Raw genomic sequence first — 16,670 nt, forward strand, 5'->3', positions numbered from 1 at the left:
GGCTTGTCACATCTAAGGGTCTTAAACAGCGACGACGGAACAGACAAGAAGGAAAAAAAGTTTTACCATGAAATAAATGAAAAACAAAGTTTGACAAAAGAACACGAGAAAAAATAATCGGGTTCTTGTTACTTTCCAGTACGCAGTCAATACCCCCTCCATGTAGATGAGTGAGCACAGCCCTGCGTGTGCGAGCAGACGATGATTAGTGACACACACGCGCACCCGCACGCACACACACACATGCGCTCACACGGGCCTCTTAAACAATCATGGAGCATTAGCCCCTTCATAAAGATCAATCACGCAAATTAAACACTGCACTTAGCTAATTAAATACAGTTTGATACTGTAAAAGTACATGCCACCGATTTGCGCGTTCCCAAACACCCTTTAATAGCAGACGCGGCCGGCGTCCGAGTATAATAGGCCGTTATTGGGCAGACATGCTGGTTAAACATCACTTAGGCAAATGCCTGTTTCCGTGGCGATCGGTATGGGTGTCACGTCGCATCTTGTGTGAGAGTGGCTGATGGTGCTCAAGCAATCCCCCGCTCGCGTTGTCTGAGAACCGCGTATGACGGATTCTCAGAGTCTCCAAAATGTTCAATAAAGTGTTGAAGTTTCCGGAAAAAAATCCAACACCATGGTGATTTTTTTCTCTCGTGAGACTACCATCGTTTGAAAGACGTTCTAAGCTAGGTTGTGGTTCCCCCCCCCCCCCCCACACACACACACACACACACTCACAGATACACACAGAGATACACGGCAACAATGGAAGGAATATTATTGAATAATTATAATAACTAGGAGTGCTAGCAGTCATGAATGGTATTCACAGCCCACACCTTCTCCGAACCACAGCGCCCTTTCCCCGTAGTTCATGGAGTCACTTTGGTCGGGGGCGATGACAAAGGTGTCTCCAAGCTATTCAGAGTAACTGGTCAAGAGCAAACGCCGTAAATAGGCGAGTTTGAGCGTTAGCGCTTAACTTAGAATGTATTCATATTGACAGTGTGATGTCATTTTATGAGCTAATGGAACACACTTTGCACACTTCTTAAATGGCCTCTCTCTATGCATACATCGTTTACGGGCCCTGGCTTATTTTCAAGTGGAATTGTGAATGAATTTTTACATTTTGACAACCGTACAAGTTGGACATTTTTATTCAATCAAAAACCTTTCCATAATATTTAATCAGGCATTTACATGGGGCATGTGTACCAAATTCTGTGTCATTTTCACAGCGCTCAATTTTAAGAAGATTTTATTTCTTCCAATACTTACCAATACTTACAGTTATTACAGTTTAAAACTATCCAGACGTACACGATGGGTCAAAGAAGCAGAAATGTTCAGCGTGTGAAATACGACCTGTATACCGAGTTGCACGCAATTTCGGCCATCACACAGCAGGGCTGAGTGTTTAACTTTGACCCAAAATATAGCAACCACCTGTGTGTGAAGAAGTACCAAACTTGAAGAGGAGATGCTTACCGGGAATACAAATGTCAACAAATGCTGAGCTATAGGCTGATCATGAATAATAATAAGAATCCCTGGAAATACAATAAAAATAAAAATAAATATGTATATATATATAATATAAATAATACAATACCTATATATTAGGTATACATACTGTGAATATCAAATATATCACTGCTTTGGATGAAAGCATCTGTTAAATGACTAAATATAGTCATAATTGGTATCCAGGAATTGAACTAGCAACCCTAATCTCTACATTTTAATTTTGAAAGTATCATCATAAGTACTACAGTATTACAGAGAGGGTTGCTGTGAATGTCTTGCCAAGGATGTTGACATCTCTCGTAACACAGTAACAACAACATCACTAAGGCACCGCAGGCAGCGGAGAAACCAAGCACTTTCTATTTATTTGGAGACAAAAAGCTATGGTTTTCTGTATTTAGAAGTAGCTGTTGCTTTATTTGTAGTTTTGCACATAGGCCAACATCCCTTGTCAAAGTTGAACAATCCTGCCTTATAAAAGTTGAATAAAAGTATAAGCAACCAACCCGGGCTAATTGCGTCAAGTAGGCAAACAGACATTTGAAGTGAAGTGATCTGAGGGTTTGCTATTAGCATGTCACTTATCGCCTAGAAATGTTTTCCCTCTGAAGAGGCAAGGAAATTTTCTTCGTAAATCAAAGCATTTTAAAGAGCTCAAACGGGTCCTCAAATTGGTCCCTTCAGAACTGTCAGGCCCACTGGGTATTGCTGAACAACCGCTGAAGAGTTTGTAAAAGTCGTAAAAAACGAACAAAAAAATGATTTGAATGTTCACCAGGCAAATTTCAGTTGGTGGTTGAAACTGTTATTATGGTTTCTTTTAATTTTTGGTAGTTCTCACACTTCAAACAATAATGTGTGTGCCCCTGTTTGATTCATGCTAATTAGCCTTTTTTATTTCTTAAGCTATGAGTGCCAATGATGTTTTGGCACAATCACTTTGGAAAAAATAACAATCTCGAAAACAACTTGATGTATCCCAGCGAGAGCGTTATGTTATACAGCACGGGTCCTCAAAATCTTTCCGTCCTGCTCTTCTACTAGCGACACTGAGGCCAACGGTGTAGCAACATTAAACGTGTCCACACTACCTCGAACACTGGTCCGCTTTGCTGATCAATATTAATGCTGACCTTATCATTCACTGAGGTTCTTTTTAAAATGACACCAAGCAGCTCCGCTCACCAGCCTGTTTGCTGAGAGAATAAGACAGTTAGCGCCTTGAGTAAAAAGCAAACAACAGGAAATGAAAAAATTACATTATTTTTTATTTTCTCACCCTCAACATATTGAGTCGCCATGAATAGCAACATGGCTGTCAGTGCCTGTATGTGTGTTTCCGTTGGTGTGGTTCCGTTGATATGGCTGGATACTTTGTGTTTGTGAGTGTGTGTGTGTGTGTGTGTGATGGTTTGTGTGTTTGTGTGTGTGATAGTTTGTGTTTGAGTGTGTGTGTATGTGTGTGTGTGTGTGTGTGTGTGATGGTTTGTGCTTGTGTGTGTGTGTGTGTGTGTGTGTGTGTGTGTGTGTGTGTGATGGTTTGTGTGTGTGTGTGTGCGTGTGTGTGTGTTTGTGTGCGATTGTGTGATACTTTGAGTGTGTTTTCTGCGATGTTCTCCGCCTTCGCATGAGTGCGGAGAATCCCAGCAGGCCTCTGGAACCTAATGATCCGAACTCCAAAGGCGAAGAGACGGGGAACATACACAAACTACACAAACGTACACAAATCGCCTACCGAGCGACCACCTCCCCGCGCCGCCACCGCTGCCGCCGCACACTCCACCAGTCAACAAACCCAACGTTGCATATTTTCACCCTCACACCCCACACCTTTTTGCATGAGAGGCTAGCCTCCCTCCCTTTTTCCCTGCCTCTCTGCTGGAGGTAGTCCCACTAGCTGCCTTTGCCTCGGCATCTATAACGTAACAAAAGACAATATTTGATTTGAGTTTGGGGGGGGGGGGGAGATGGGGAGGTGAGGGGAGGGCAGTCAGGGTGCTCGCGGCGGCGGAGTGTTTGCGGTAGCGGTGGTGCGGACCCGGCCCGGTAATTTGCAGCGAGCGGTACAAACAGAGATAGGATGGTGTTTACATGGAGAGAGTGGTGGCACCGGGGTCAGCCGGCACTCTGCATGATGGGAATAACAACGAGGTCCCGGAGCGATCGTGGCCTTCCTGCCATGCACGCTCCAGTCAACACAGGCTGTGGCGCCACGCAGAATGTGGACAAAATGTTAAACTGGGACGTCGTGTCAAGAGATGCTGTGGATAAGAATATCATTTTACTATTTGTGTTTTTTTTCCTTGGAGAGTGCCTGAGAAAATGGCATCAGCCCTGCTGTTGCCATGGATTTACAATGCACAATTGTGTTAGTTATTGTAGTTTAATTTCCTGAGCACAGAGTCTGTTAGCTTTTGAGTCTTCTTTTTTTATCAAATGTATTTTTATCTTAATGCTCTTTATGTTCATAATTATGATTCTGAATGTGATAGGAAGAACTCAGTTACATGCCATGAAGGAGCAGGTGTTGGACATTCTTTTCAAGGATTTTAGGGGTCCAACCCAGTAAATTGACCCCCAATATAGGCTCTTTAGAGTCCAAATCAAATCCAAAAGTTTAATTACCAAACACAAATTCAAGGACATTTTAAATCCAGGGATAGTTTCACTCCCCTGAGAGCCTCATTAATATCTGACCCAGCTAACGACCAATTTCCTTCTCTAAATTATTGTACAAAATATGGTTTTATGTGTTTTAATTCGGGCCCTACAGCCAGTATTCAGTCTTATGAACATAAAATGTTTTGCATTCTAATCCAATCTAACACAATCAAAATAAATTGAATCTAATTGAATAATACCTCATCTAATATAACCTTATCTCATATAATGCAATCTAAGATAATTGTATGCAATTAATATAACATAACCTAACCCTAACCCCCCCAACCCATTCTAATCCAAACAAATCTAATTGTAATCTAATGTCACAAAATGCAATTTAATCAAATCAATAGGGAGGTACTGAGGTTGGAGATAGAGTATTCTGGCCGTGGGTCTCTCAGATATAGAGGTACCATGGTCCAAGTGACATTGTGAAGGTTTCTGGAAGGGTTTTGAGCAGCTATGAAGGAAAAAATTGTTATTCTTGTAGCAGATATGGAGGAACAAGGCTATGGAGACATGGATGATTGACGGCCCAGTTCCTAGCATTAACCTACCGGTCCGGGGCTCCACGGAGAAGTAGGGCTGGCCGTGGATGATGCTGTAGATGACCCGAGCGCTGTTCCCATACGTTGGGTCGTCAGCGTCTGTCGCCGCCACCTGCACCACCATGGTCCCTGCACATGGAGGAATGAGAAAAGAAAAAAATCCTTTCAGCAGTTTCCACGACAACGAGCGCCAAGTCAAACCAAGCTAATTATGGAATTAGTAACTATATCAGTGACAATGTATGACCAACTGTGTGTGAATTGAGCGGGAAAGAGAGGGAAAAAATGATGATGAATGAAAGGGGAAGGAAAATGGCGGCTTGGAAGTGGCCTAATGCAAAACCAGTGTTACTTTCTTTTCTAATCCAAGTACTCATTTTCTTTTCCGGTCTTTGTTTGTCAGACTTGCTGTTGGCTTCCTGTGTGTTTTGTATTTGTTTGAAATTTCATGAAACCGTTCACGGGTTTGGAAGTGGTATTTCTCCCCAGAGTAGACTGGAAGCCTTTCGAAGCGCCAAATCTGGTGCTGTCGTGCGGTTTTTCTGGCATGCTAAAGATCCCGACACCCCTCAGCAAACACAGAGTTGTCGCCATAATTTGGGACGGACGGTGTGGCGAGATTAAAATGGTACTCTGTGCCCTTCTTGGAATCATTTTATTTTCAGTCTTTTTCGGTTTCCCCTGAAACTCCAATCTGGTGTGTTGGTAATTCAGCAGCGAGTTTTGGCGCGTAGCTCGGCATGTTAAAGAGAGAACTGGCACAAAGGCATTATATTCTGTTCAGTTCATTAACGTCCCTATACTAGCTCTACCCCCTTTAGAATTCATTTTGGTTTTTTTCAGATATCTAGAGAGAAGCTCTTGCCAATCGAGACGTTTCCAGGTCGACCACATAAACCCAGGGAATCTTTATTTTCTGTATTGCTCTGCATTTTGTCGGCGATATAAAGTCTGCTTTCAGTTCCCCGGCTAAGGACAGGATACTTCCATTTCAACAAACATTCAGAGCTTTCCGGAACACCACCACCACGTCTCTGGGAGTGTCGGCAAGTAAGAGAAAACAAGCCAGACTTTTGTTTTTCCAACATCTATACCCGGTTATGTTCGGTCCACAGAGTCGCACATACACAAGCTTCACAAAATATAACTCTGCTTTCAAGATGTCAACTCTGTAGCCAACATTTGTGTCTTTTGTGTATGTTGTTGATGTAAACATATTCCATACTCCGTTTGCACAACTATACCCTTGTTTACCTGACATTTAGCTACGACTGAAGAACTGTTAAGGAGTTGCTGTTCAACTTCTATAGCTACACAGAGATCCAGGCTGGTGGAATCTGTTATGCTCCCTGTACCCCCTATTGTGTGGAAGTTAACTTATTGTTTTAAAACCAGAACCCTTGTTTGGAGTTGCTTATTTCTGATATGAGTCATTGATTTAGGAGCTAGTACTAATACTACTCTTGGCTTTTCACCGCTACAGAGACGCAGCTTCACGTTATCTCAAATCGGTTCTGTTTTGCTGTAGCACTTTTGTTGGTAATGTAAAGACTGTTTTCCCATCGCAGCCATATGCTTGCACACTTTCCCTGACCTACACTGTTGAGTAATGAGCAGTAGAGTACCCACTCTGGGCTTGTGATTCTTACACAAGCCCACAAGCCCCGTCCCTCAGTGGGTACATGTTGAGTGGCTCCATTATCGATCACACTGCTTTGATTACTCCCTGCATGCCTCACCGTTGTTTACTGAAAGAATGCACGGGTATGAGTACACAACCATAATAACCCTCTTATGAAGCTTACACCGGTATATCAAAACAACTACAGCGTGGGTTCAGTTATTATCGTATGGTATTGAACGGAGGCATCAAGTGAACAGATTAGAAGCGACCAGATTGTGTTGATATGTGTGAGTCTCTGGTGTTGGTTTTGGATTACTGGTGGATCAGTGTATGTGCTGGGTCCTGTGGTCAACCTAGCTGCTGTGGCTGCCAGGTCTAGCTAATCTCCCTGACTCACAACAATACCTGGCAGGTCATTACTGCCCACTCTCCATCTCACTGGTCCTTTCATCCGCGCTGTGGCATACCCCGCCGCATGTCAACAGCCCTCTCTTTCTTTCTTTCTTTCTTTCTTTCTTACGCTCTCGCCGTCGCACTCTCCTGTTCTATTACTGTAGCTCTCTTGTTCTCACTTCCTCCCTCTTGCCGTCTCAAACTCAAAACACTTTTTTCTCTCCTCTCTCTCTCTCTCTCCCTTATCCCCCTCCCCCTATACTTGTTCGATTGGTAAACCCATAAGGACTCACTCATTCTCCCTCTATTTAGAAAAACCTTTCTCTCCCTGTGCTCTTTCTTTCTCCCCACTTTGTACACTTTTTCTCCCTCACACAAACGCTAATTTTCAACACTTTTCTTCTCTCTCTCTCTCCTATCCCCCTTATACTTGGTTGGTTGGTAAACCCATGAGGACCTATAGTGGAATCAGACATCGGAGAGAGAGGAAATCTTCAGTGCTCCTGGCTATCATAAGCATGTTTTAGCCCCATGTCTTTAAGGAGCAGTAGGGGTTAGGGCATCCTGCTCAAGGATGGTAGACAGGTAGACATCCAGGGTTTAAACCCGGCACCTTTCAGCTGGGACTCCCTTATAACCACCAGGCTTTCCTCGCCAAAGATTCACTGGTAATGGCTGTTGGGGTTCACAAAGATGCCTCATAAACATCTCCTCCACCCCCCCTCCCCCACCACCACCCTCTCCAGATAATAACACCTTGTTTACAGCGCTGCAACACACACAAGAGCGACTTTGCTGCTGATTTGACTGAACTCGACCACTGCATCCCATCACACAGCAACTGCAGCGACAGGGAAAGGCCATCTGGGATGTTCAAATGGGCTTTTGCTCCAAGTATGGCGACCGTACGCATATCCATAAGCAGCCATGCATTATCAATGTTCTCAAACTGAAGTTTGAAGGCAGTTGATTAATGGAAGGCATAAACAGCCATCCACGGAAGTTGAGTTCCCAATTAAAAATACATATTTTTTATTTTGGCATTCTTTATATCATGTTGTGTAATGTTTTTTGCTTATATCTCCCTCAGAGGTCTCTCTGCGATTCTGACAGGTTTTATCTTAAACTGATGTATGTATTTGTCCTTGTCACGTTGTTTCCCTTTTTTTTTAAACACGTTGTTTTGCACTTTTATGCAAAAAGGTGCCATACGCAGAGAAAAAGGTTGATCGCTGAGCGCCTTCGGAGCGCCGCCATAAAGCCAGCATCCGGCGTCGGCGTCGGCGGTGCCGTCGACAACTGCTGACGTATCCATCGTCAGTGTTCCCCTCCGGGAAGCGACGGTACGTCAGCCGCAGCGCAATCGCAGACGTTGGCGTCAGGGGCCGACAGCGAAACCCTCTCGGCGAGACGTTGATGAAGTGACCTTGAGATATAAAAGCATTGTTTCTTCCCCCCACTATGTGCCTTCTGGAGCCGAATGCCGGGGCTGATGAACGGTCGCTTTATGCTGGGATATTTCACTTTAATAGCCGGCAGCTATATCTGTGAGCCCAGAGCTTGTACTGTAGCGGATATAAAGAAAATGGCCCCGGTGATATTTTACTTTGAGGCAAACAGCGTAATAAAAACCTACTGCTGCCGTTCGGGCGAGCGGGACGTGTTGAACGGTCAGGTTTTACTGGGATAAGTGATGTCGGCAATCGCAGATTAGAAGCTCTCTGTCCTGCTCGTAATACGACAGAGGAGAGGAAAAAGACAAATGGAGGGAATTTATAGTGCGCTTTTCTAAACACAACTCACGGGCGGAAAAACAACTCTTTTTTTTAAACACTTAAGTTGTGTCTCGTTATATTACATAACATAACGTTAATTTAGCAGATGCTTTTGCCCAAAGCGACTTGCAATAGTTGCATTCAGCGATGAAGATATAAGCCCAAAAAGTGCAAGAATCATCAGAGTACATAAAAATGCATCGGCTTATTGTCTGCCAAAAGACAAAAGAACCTCTCTCATCCATTCATACACATTGACACGTTCATAATCATCCGCATTCACCCATTCACACACACACATTTGCAGCTTCACATCCATGCACACTCACCAATAACCACATGCCCACACACATTCACACTTTCAACACCTTTACACATTTGTTAGCACACATTCACCCATCATAAATCTATTAACCGCAAACTCAACAAACACAAACACACACACACACACACACATATATTTACACAGTCAACAAACATTCATCCATTCACACACAAACTCAAACACACACAAACATTCAACACATACTCATTCATTCACAAATTCACCCATTCACACAGTGTTTTCCTATCCAACACTGTCTCCCAAGCCACACAAGTCCAGAGCCGGTCAGCGTCTGGGAGACCTCTGGGAGACAGCTCCATGTAACACCCAGGTGGAGCCAGCGTGTCCACCCTCCCAGCCGTCCCCTGGGGAGAAGGCGCTCGTGGGGCTGAGGGAACCTGCAGCAGGCCCGCTTCGGTAGATCACCAGATGTTAGTCATGACAGCTGGTATTACAGGCTCCCCATAACACCAAGGTCAACCGCATGACGGGGCGATGAAGGAGAGTTCGCCCGCCACTCTAAATCTCTATTATGGGATGGTATTTAAAATCACTTTACACAAGCTTCACCTGATTGGCCGGTAGGTTATCGTTCAGCTTTGACTTGATGGGGCTTCGACAACGATTTATTTAGTTTTTTAAGGTGATCTCTTCTCTACTCTTTTCTCTCCTCTCCTCATCTCTCCGTTTTCTCTCTTCTTCTCCCCTCCCCTCCCCACTCCTCTCCTCTTCCCTCCTCATTTTCTCTCCCCTCCCCTTACCTCTTCTTTCCTCTTCCTCTCCTCTGCTCCTCCTCTCCTCTATGCCTTCCCTTCTCTCTCCCCTTCGCTGTACTCCCGAGACAATTCCCCACTTGGCCTTAGCCTAATGGTCTCCACATGGCAGCGGATGTCTGTTATTATTAACGCCTGCTGATAAAAAACATTGAGAGGGGGATGTGTAAGTCATGTGGGCTCCCCTGATGAATGGAACGACGTGATTGGTTCTGCTCGACAAGCCTGTCATCTGCTACTCACTTCGCCCTGTCAGCCCAACTTCCATTTTTGTCCGTCTTCATTTCCTTGATGGATCAAAATGTCCACCTTTTTTAGTATCTATTACCGGGGGATGGGGACAAAACGCAGTTTCCCCATCAATTCCGCGTCTTGGCTGGGCAACTGTCACCTGGCGGTAATGGAAACAAATATGGCGGCGGTGGTTTGAGTGGGAGAGGCACAATGTGAGTTGAGGAGTTTAGAGTTTTAAACCTACAATCAAAATTAATTTATTATTTTCAATAATTTACTAGTACAGCATGGTGTAAGTGTACACGTGGTTTGGAACGAGGGACTGACCGCCGCTTATATTGTTTATAAAATCGAAAAATACAGAGTTGATTACCTGTCTGTGCTGTATCATATTAACTACCAGTTCAAATTTCAACATTTAAGATTGATCACTTTCCATATACATTTTTAAATTGTGGTAATGATAGCAGACGTTATATCCAATATAAACATTGTTATATACAGTGTTTCATACCTTTTATGGTTAATGATGCTGTCTAGCCAAGCGTAAACGTAGACGCCCCACCGTGAAAAGCCAGATTATAATGAGGATTCAGTTGCTAAGGATGGCATTTTTGTTGTGATATTGTTATAAAAAGAAAGCGGAAAAAATTCAAATCAACCGTTAAAGCGCGCTAACGTTGCGCCGCCGTGATGACTGCCCACCCGTGATTAAGTTGATTATATTTGTTCACAGCCACACCTGCTTCCCTCCGTCGCAGTTAAGCATGGATTATTGCTTTCAGTCTAATTTAGACATGTTTGTTCCCATAAAGAGTTTCACACAGTTTAACACTTTCATCTCCCTCTTCATTTACTTTTATATTTAGTTTTTAGTCATTTTTTTATTTTTTTATTTTTTTTATTTTTTTGGTTGTTTTTCATCATCGTGGAAAATATGAATTGATAATCTGAGATCAACTGTCTTGTCAGCATCATCCTCCTCTTGTCCTTTGAATAACCCTTCCCAGTACATTTTTACCGATCCTCTCATTCCTGGAACATACCCATCGCTCCATCCTCTTTTTGAGGTGGTGGTGGTGGGGGGGTTGGGGGGGGGGGGTCATGAATTAGACAGGAACAATGACAGCTGGATAAAGAAGTAGTGGGGCCCGTAAATCCACACGGTGGTGGCCTTGGGTTTGACATTACATTCCCTGAGCTTGTAATGAGGAGCCCGGTCAGCCTTTACCGGGCCCTTGGCTCTGGGCGAGCGAGGAGTGCTCTGAGCCAAGTCTCTCTCTCTCTCTCTCTCTCTCTCTCTCTCTCTCTCTCTCTCTCTCTCTCTCTCTCTCTCTCTCTCTCTCTCTCTCTCTCTCTCTCTCTCTCTCTCTCTCTCTCTCTCTCTCTCTCTCTCTCTCAGATGTCACCCCCGCGACCTCCCCGGCTCTCTCTCCTATCTTTTATTTGCCCCCCAATGTCCCGCCCACCTCCCTCCTGCTGCGTGTGAATGGCCAAGCACCACCTCTAATTACTTTAATTAATTAAATTCACGATTTCCTCTAAATTGAAGCCATTTATCAGAGGTGGAGAGTAATGATTTAAAGACGTCTATAAAGGAGTCGTAGAGGACGAGGAGGGGAGAGAGAGAGAGAGACGACGCCTCCCTCCCTCCCTTTCTCACTCCCGCTCTCCCTTCCTCCCTCCCTCCCCCTTCCACCACCATGGGTGATATAATTGGGTGGAGCGGGTATTTACGGGGACAGATTGGACGGCTCGCACGTTGTGGTGGATGAAGACCTTCCACCCAGGGTGCTGGGTCTGTAAATAAGGCTGACCGAGGTCACCCTGTTTCTGGGTTTGCACGGCGCCACGTTCATCCCGCTGGCTGGGGGGGGGGTTGGACAGAATAGGACTTATCTCCGCTTTAACACACAACACCGCAGGGCCCTTATACCGCTAATCCTCTGGTTCCTTAAGCCACTAGCCTGAGCCCCATGAACACCTCCCACCTCCTCCAGCCCCACCACCACGGCGGCTTTATTATCCGCACGTCAGCCTTCCGTCGCCAGCCTCCATCACTACCGGCTCCTCCCTCCTCACCGCATCCAGCTCTATTCCGCCCAGGCCCCCCACCACCACCTCCTCCTCCTCTGCCTCCATTTAGACCACCACCTCCATCCAGACCACCACCTCCATCCAACTCCACACATCCTTTATGCCCATGTCCAACCCCTCCATTCCCACCACCCACTTCTCATACACCACCACCTCCACCACCTCCTACTCCATCCCTTCCACCACTTCCACCTTCATCCCCTCCATCCCTCTTCACCACCACCATCCCTACCCCCTTCCCCCACCACCTCCATCTCCACATCCACCACCGCCTCAATCCCCACCACTCTTCCTCCCTACACACACTCTTCCTCCTTCCACTATCGCCTCCACCGCCTTCCTCCAACTCTATCCCCAGCACTACCACCACCACCTCAATCCATACCTCCATCTCTACCACAACCCACCACCACCCAACACCTACCACCCACCACCACCAGCTCCTCCACCGAGCCCCATGCGTCCTGCAGGCTCATGTGTGTCCTAACCCCCGTAGTCCTCAGGGCCAGAGTGTCCAGAGCATGCTCAGTACAGACCACTCCCTCGGCCCGGGAGCAAGCCCACTCCTCCACCGTCCACCCGGTGTGCTTCAAGGGGAGGTATGGATGTTGCTTGTCGAGGTGGAAGTGGGACGGAATCAACATAAAGCAGAGTTTTCTCTCATTAGCATCTTCATCAGAGGCTTCTGCATTTCCCCCTCGGTTCCTCCCAGAGTTGCCGCAGACGGTTGAGCGGTTCTGCGCCGGAGATCAAGCAGTGCATCGCTCATCCAGACGACAGAGATGACGAATGAGCTTTATTACACCAACAGCTCGTTTCCCCTCTTCTGCAACAGGCGCGCTGCTCTAGTTGAATCATCACCGGGAGTCTAAGTTGGGGGGGACTGTATGGTTCCGACCAATGATAGCGTAAACATTGATGTCTAAACCCCGATGGGATCGACAAAGTAGCCAATCACATGGCGGATTGCTTCTGTGTTTAGCCCCATTCTGGTTGTCTTTGAAATGGGTCATGTGTTACTTTGAGTGGCGGTTCCTTTATCAGCCGACTGGTTCACCATTTACCAAAATGGGCAGAGCAGTGTGTGAAAGAGTGACCGGTTCCAAAGATAGATGCAATGAGGAGAAAGAGGCAGAAAGGCAGAATGATAGATGAAGTTGAAAGAAAGAAAGAAGTGTAAGAAGATAAAAAACTGGTGCAGGGCAGTTCAAGGATGCAACGGCACGAGGATAAAAGCAGAGCTAATAAGCAGAGGTGTGAGGCTTGATGGACAGAAAGAGAGAGAGAGAGAGAGAGCGTGACGACCCCCAACCCAGAGTCTTCCTCCAACCTACCCAGCGGGGACATCTCGGGCACGCCGGCCATGTAGGGCCCGTCCAGGAACTTGGGCTCGTTGTCGTTGATGTCCTGCACCTTGACCACGAACTCGGAGCGCGGCTCCACGGGCTGGTTGGTGACGCGGTCCACGGCCTGCGCCTGCAGCGTGTAGTAGGCCTGCGCCTCGCGGTCCAGCCGCTTGGTGGCATGGATGTCGCCCGTGTTCTCGTCGATGGTGAAGATGGAGGCGGCGCCCTCCCCCGATAGCACGTACTTCACCTTGCCATCGCCCCCGTCCACGTCCGAGTGGAGCTGGGTGGGAGAGAGAGAGAGAGCGAGAGAGAAAGAGACGGTTTGGGTCTGGATCTAAAAGCGGTATGAGCTAATACGCTAGGTCAGGTGCGGTCACCTCAGAACCGGTATTCTCACATGCGTTTCCTTCACTAAGTACTGATGGAAGGCGATGGCAGTTCTAGCTAATTGTCCTCAAATTAGCTCTTAAATCTTTCCGACAGCATCTTTAATGCCTATAAGACCACAAGTACAGAATTGTTTGTAAGACGTGCCCAAAACCACAGAAAACTACTTAGTGCAGAAGTGTTGTTTATGTACAATTATTTTACCTTTGTGAAATTGTTAAACTGCTTTGTAAATGTTCATGTCCATGTTTCCATGCCAATAATGCTCTTTGGAATTAAATTTAACACAGAGAAATAGAAAGTTGGAGTGCGAGAAGGTTTACTGTTATGCCTACAATTACTTGAATTGCACACTACACAAAACTATATGGTACACCTTTACCTGTATATTTTTACCTATAATTTTCCATTGTCTCTGTTTCTGTTACTGCTTTGGCAAAGTTTCCATGCCACTAAAGCTCCTCTTTATGTGAATGTGATGTAATGTTATTGGAATGTCATTAAATTGAGACAGAGAGAGAGAGAGAGAGAGAGAGAGAGAGATTGGGGAGGGGGGGGCGTGGGGGGGCAGTAATATCGTTTTATATTTAATCTAATGTCATTTGTCTTTCATCCTTTTTTAATTTTCTATTTCCTGAAGTTGTCATAACTTAAAAGAATTTCCACCAAGATTACTAAGAAAGGAATTTGAGACTTGATTTGCAGGTCCATTACTTTCAGAAAGACTACATTTCCCATGAACTACATTAGTTTTTATCATCCGACTCAACTGTAAAGCGTCAACACATTAATAGCCTTATGATATGCAGGAAAAAACTCCTCCAGCGGATCCTACAAAAACACAAATAACCGTGGTTCCTTTGAAGGGGCTGAAAATAGCTGTTGTGGTGCTGACAAGCGGCATTAAAACATGCCATAAATAAAGTCCACAACATCACACCTCGGAAAAATAAAGTCATCAACAAACTGTTCGATGTGCACTTCCTGTTCCTTCCCCGTACGCCTCACTTTTACAGTACGACACTTACGTGACAGAATACCGTCTCGAATAATCATGGAGGATAATGTGTATCTCAAAATGGCAGTTGACGATGGCTTCTCAACCTCTACTCAAAGCCCCACACACTTTAAATACACGCAGACAAACAAACAAGACTCAACTCTGCACGACGCCTGTCCACCACATCAAATATGTAAAATACACAACACAATGTTACATACATTTCAATATATAACATGACATTATGTGGATGCTTTTGGCTCCAAAGTGTCTCAGGCGTCACGATGCCTGTCTGCGTTGTAAATAAATATGTAAACAGGTTATATATAGTCAAATTCAAAAGTGTAGAAAACCCAGGGTCATTCTGTGCATTGAAAATATTTTTGACCTCACAGGCAAACGCAGTACGTAAGAGGCATAATAGATTAACAAAAGATTCACAAATAAAATGGCAAAAAAAGATGTGGCAAGAATAGCAGCAAAATTAAATATTCATTATAAAAAAAATGACGTAAGTATATGGTTTATTTTTCCAAGGTGTAAATATATATATATATATATATATATATATATACACCTGTATATAAATGCCATTTATTGGATTTGGCTGAGGGTGAGGGTCAATGATGCGGCCCACCGTGTCAAACGTACAATAAACATTTATGATTGCCATTTGGTGGGAGCTTTTCTCCAGAGCTTTTCTAACAACACTCTGAGTGCGTCGGATCCTCGGAACAGAGGCCTCCGTTCCTGGAGGACGGTCGTTTGTCTGTTGGAGCGGGAGGCTATTGATCTGAATCGCAGGGATGTTTTTGGCACGGATTCAGAGTTCAGTAGGGTGGGCACGGATGGTCTAGGGTGTTTTTTTACCCCGGTGTCCGCTGCTCAACCTGTAGGCATCCTTGAGGCTGATTCACTGAGCCCTACCTGCTCCTTTCACTGGAAGTCCGTTGGGATAAAAGCATCCGCTAAATGACTAAAAGGTGGTGACATAGATTGCCTGTCACCTGAAATGAAATTCTACGAACGAGTGACCAAAGTGGAGAGCCTAGGCCTATAGTTAATTTCCCAGGGTGTGCCTTTCTCCGAGGGAATGCCCGCTGTTGCGCGGACGTTCGATTCATTAAAATAATAGAGTGTGTGGTTTGTGCTGCGTCATCAACCACCCACAACGCACAAACGGACAAACCAAGCGCACCTTAATGATTCTGAATAAGGGCACGCGAGCGCTGACCCGTCTGCCTACAATACTTAGCTGACCAGCGCTAAATACCTCACGCGCCTTGCATCCGCATGCCGAGCCTGGGGACTCTGATTGGACTTTAAACTCCGCAGTCTCACCTTGTAAACAGCGGGAGCGGCGAACAACAGAGAGCAGTACACAAAGGCCCGGTAATGAGGGCTGTAATTGGTGGAGTCGCAGTGCTGCCAGGCAACTTCAGAAGGATTTTCCGAGAATATTTCTGACTGTTCGCAATCAAGTCACACTCTCCCGAGTCATTCAGAGGTTCTTTGAGGGTTTTTCATATAATAAAACGAGTTGTTGGTATATTTCATATTGTAATAAAGGAAAAGGCAGGGGTACTTCTGGAAAATCTACATGATTTCCGAGGATACAGACACGCCGAACACTGTGTAAATAGACGTGTTCTTTCTCCCCCCTCTCTCTTCTAGTCGTTATACAATCTTAGCAAAGCTCACTCATTTGTTTGGACAAATGAACAAAATGAAGCCGTAGCAGCGCTCGTGTTTGAAAATAAACCAGACCTTTTTTCACCCCCCTCCCCCACCCTCTTTATAATATATAAAACACCTCTGACAATTGCTTTCTCTACACTGTGTCCCCCCCCCCCTATTGTCTCTTTTCAAATGTCTGCATTGATGGTATTTCACCGGAGACGTACGGATGCGTTCCCTGTCAATAGGAGACGGGGGTGTGGAGGAGGGAGGGGGGCGGGG

The 16,670-nt window shown here is 45.4% G+C and overlaps 1 protein-coding gene across 1 annotated transcript in view; it reads right to left on the reverse strand.

Annotated features, from left to right (window-relative positions):
• The window catches only part of LOC311355439 (cadherin-7-like), a gene marked incomplete at both ends in the record, with an annotated part of 88,066 nt that overhangs the window by 46,290 nt on the left and 25,106 nt on the right, over positions 1-16,670 (reverse strand). Inside the window, 2 exon segments of the mRNA XM_084475201.1 lie at positions 4,764-4,883; positions 13,310-13,604. Coding sequence (XP_084331327.1) covers positions 4,764-4,883; positions 13,310-13,604 — 415 coding nt within the window.

This window comes from Micromesistius poutassou (assembly GCF_964030765.1).
Source record: "Micromesistius poutassou genome assembly, chromosome: 11".
Taxonomy (NCBI): domain Eukaryota; kingdom Metazoa; phylum Chordata; class Actinopteri; order Gadiformes; family Gadidae; genus Micromesistius; species Micromesistius poutassou.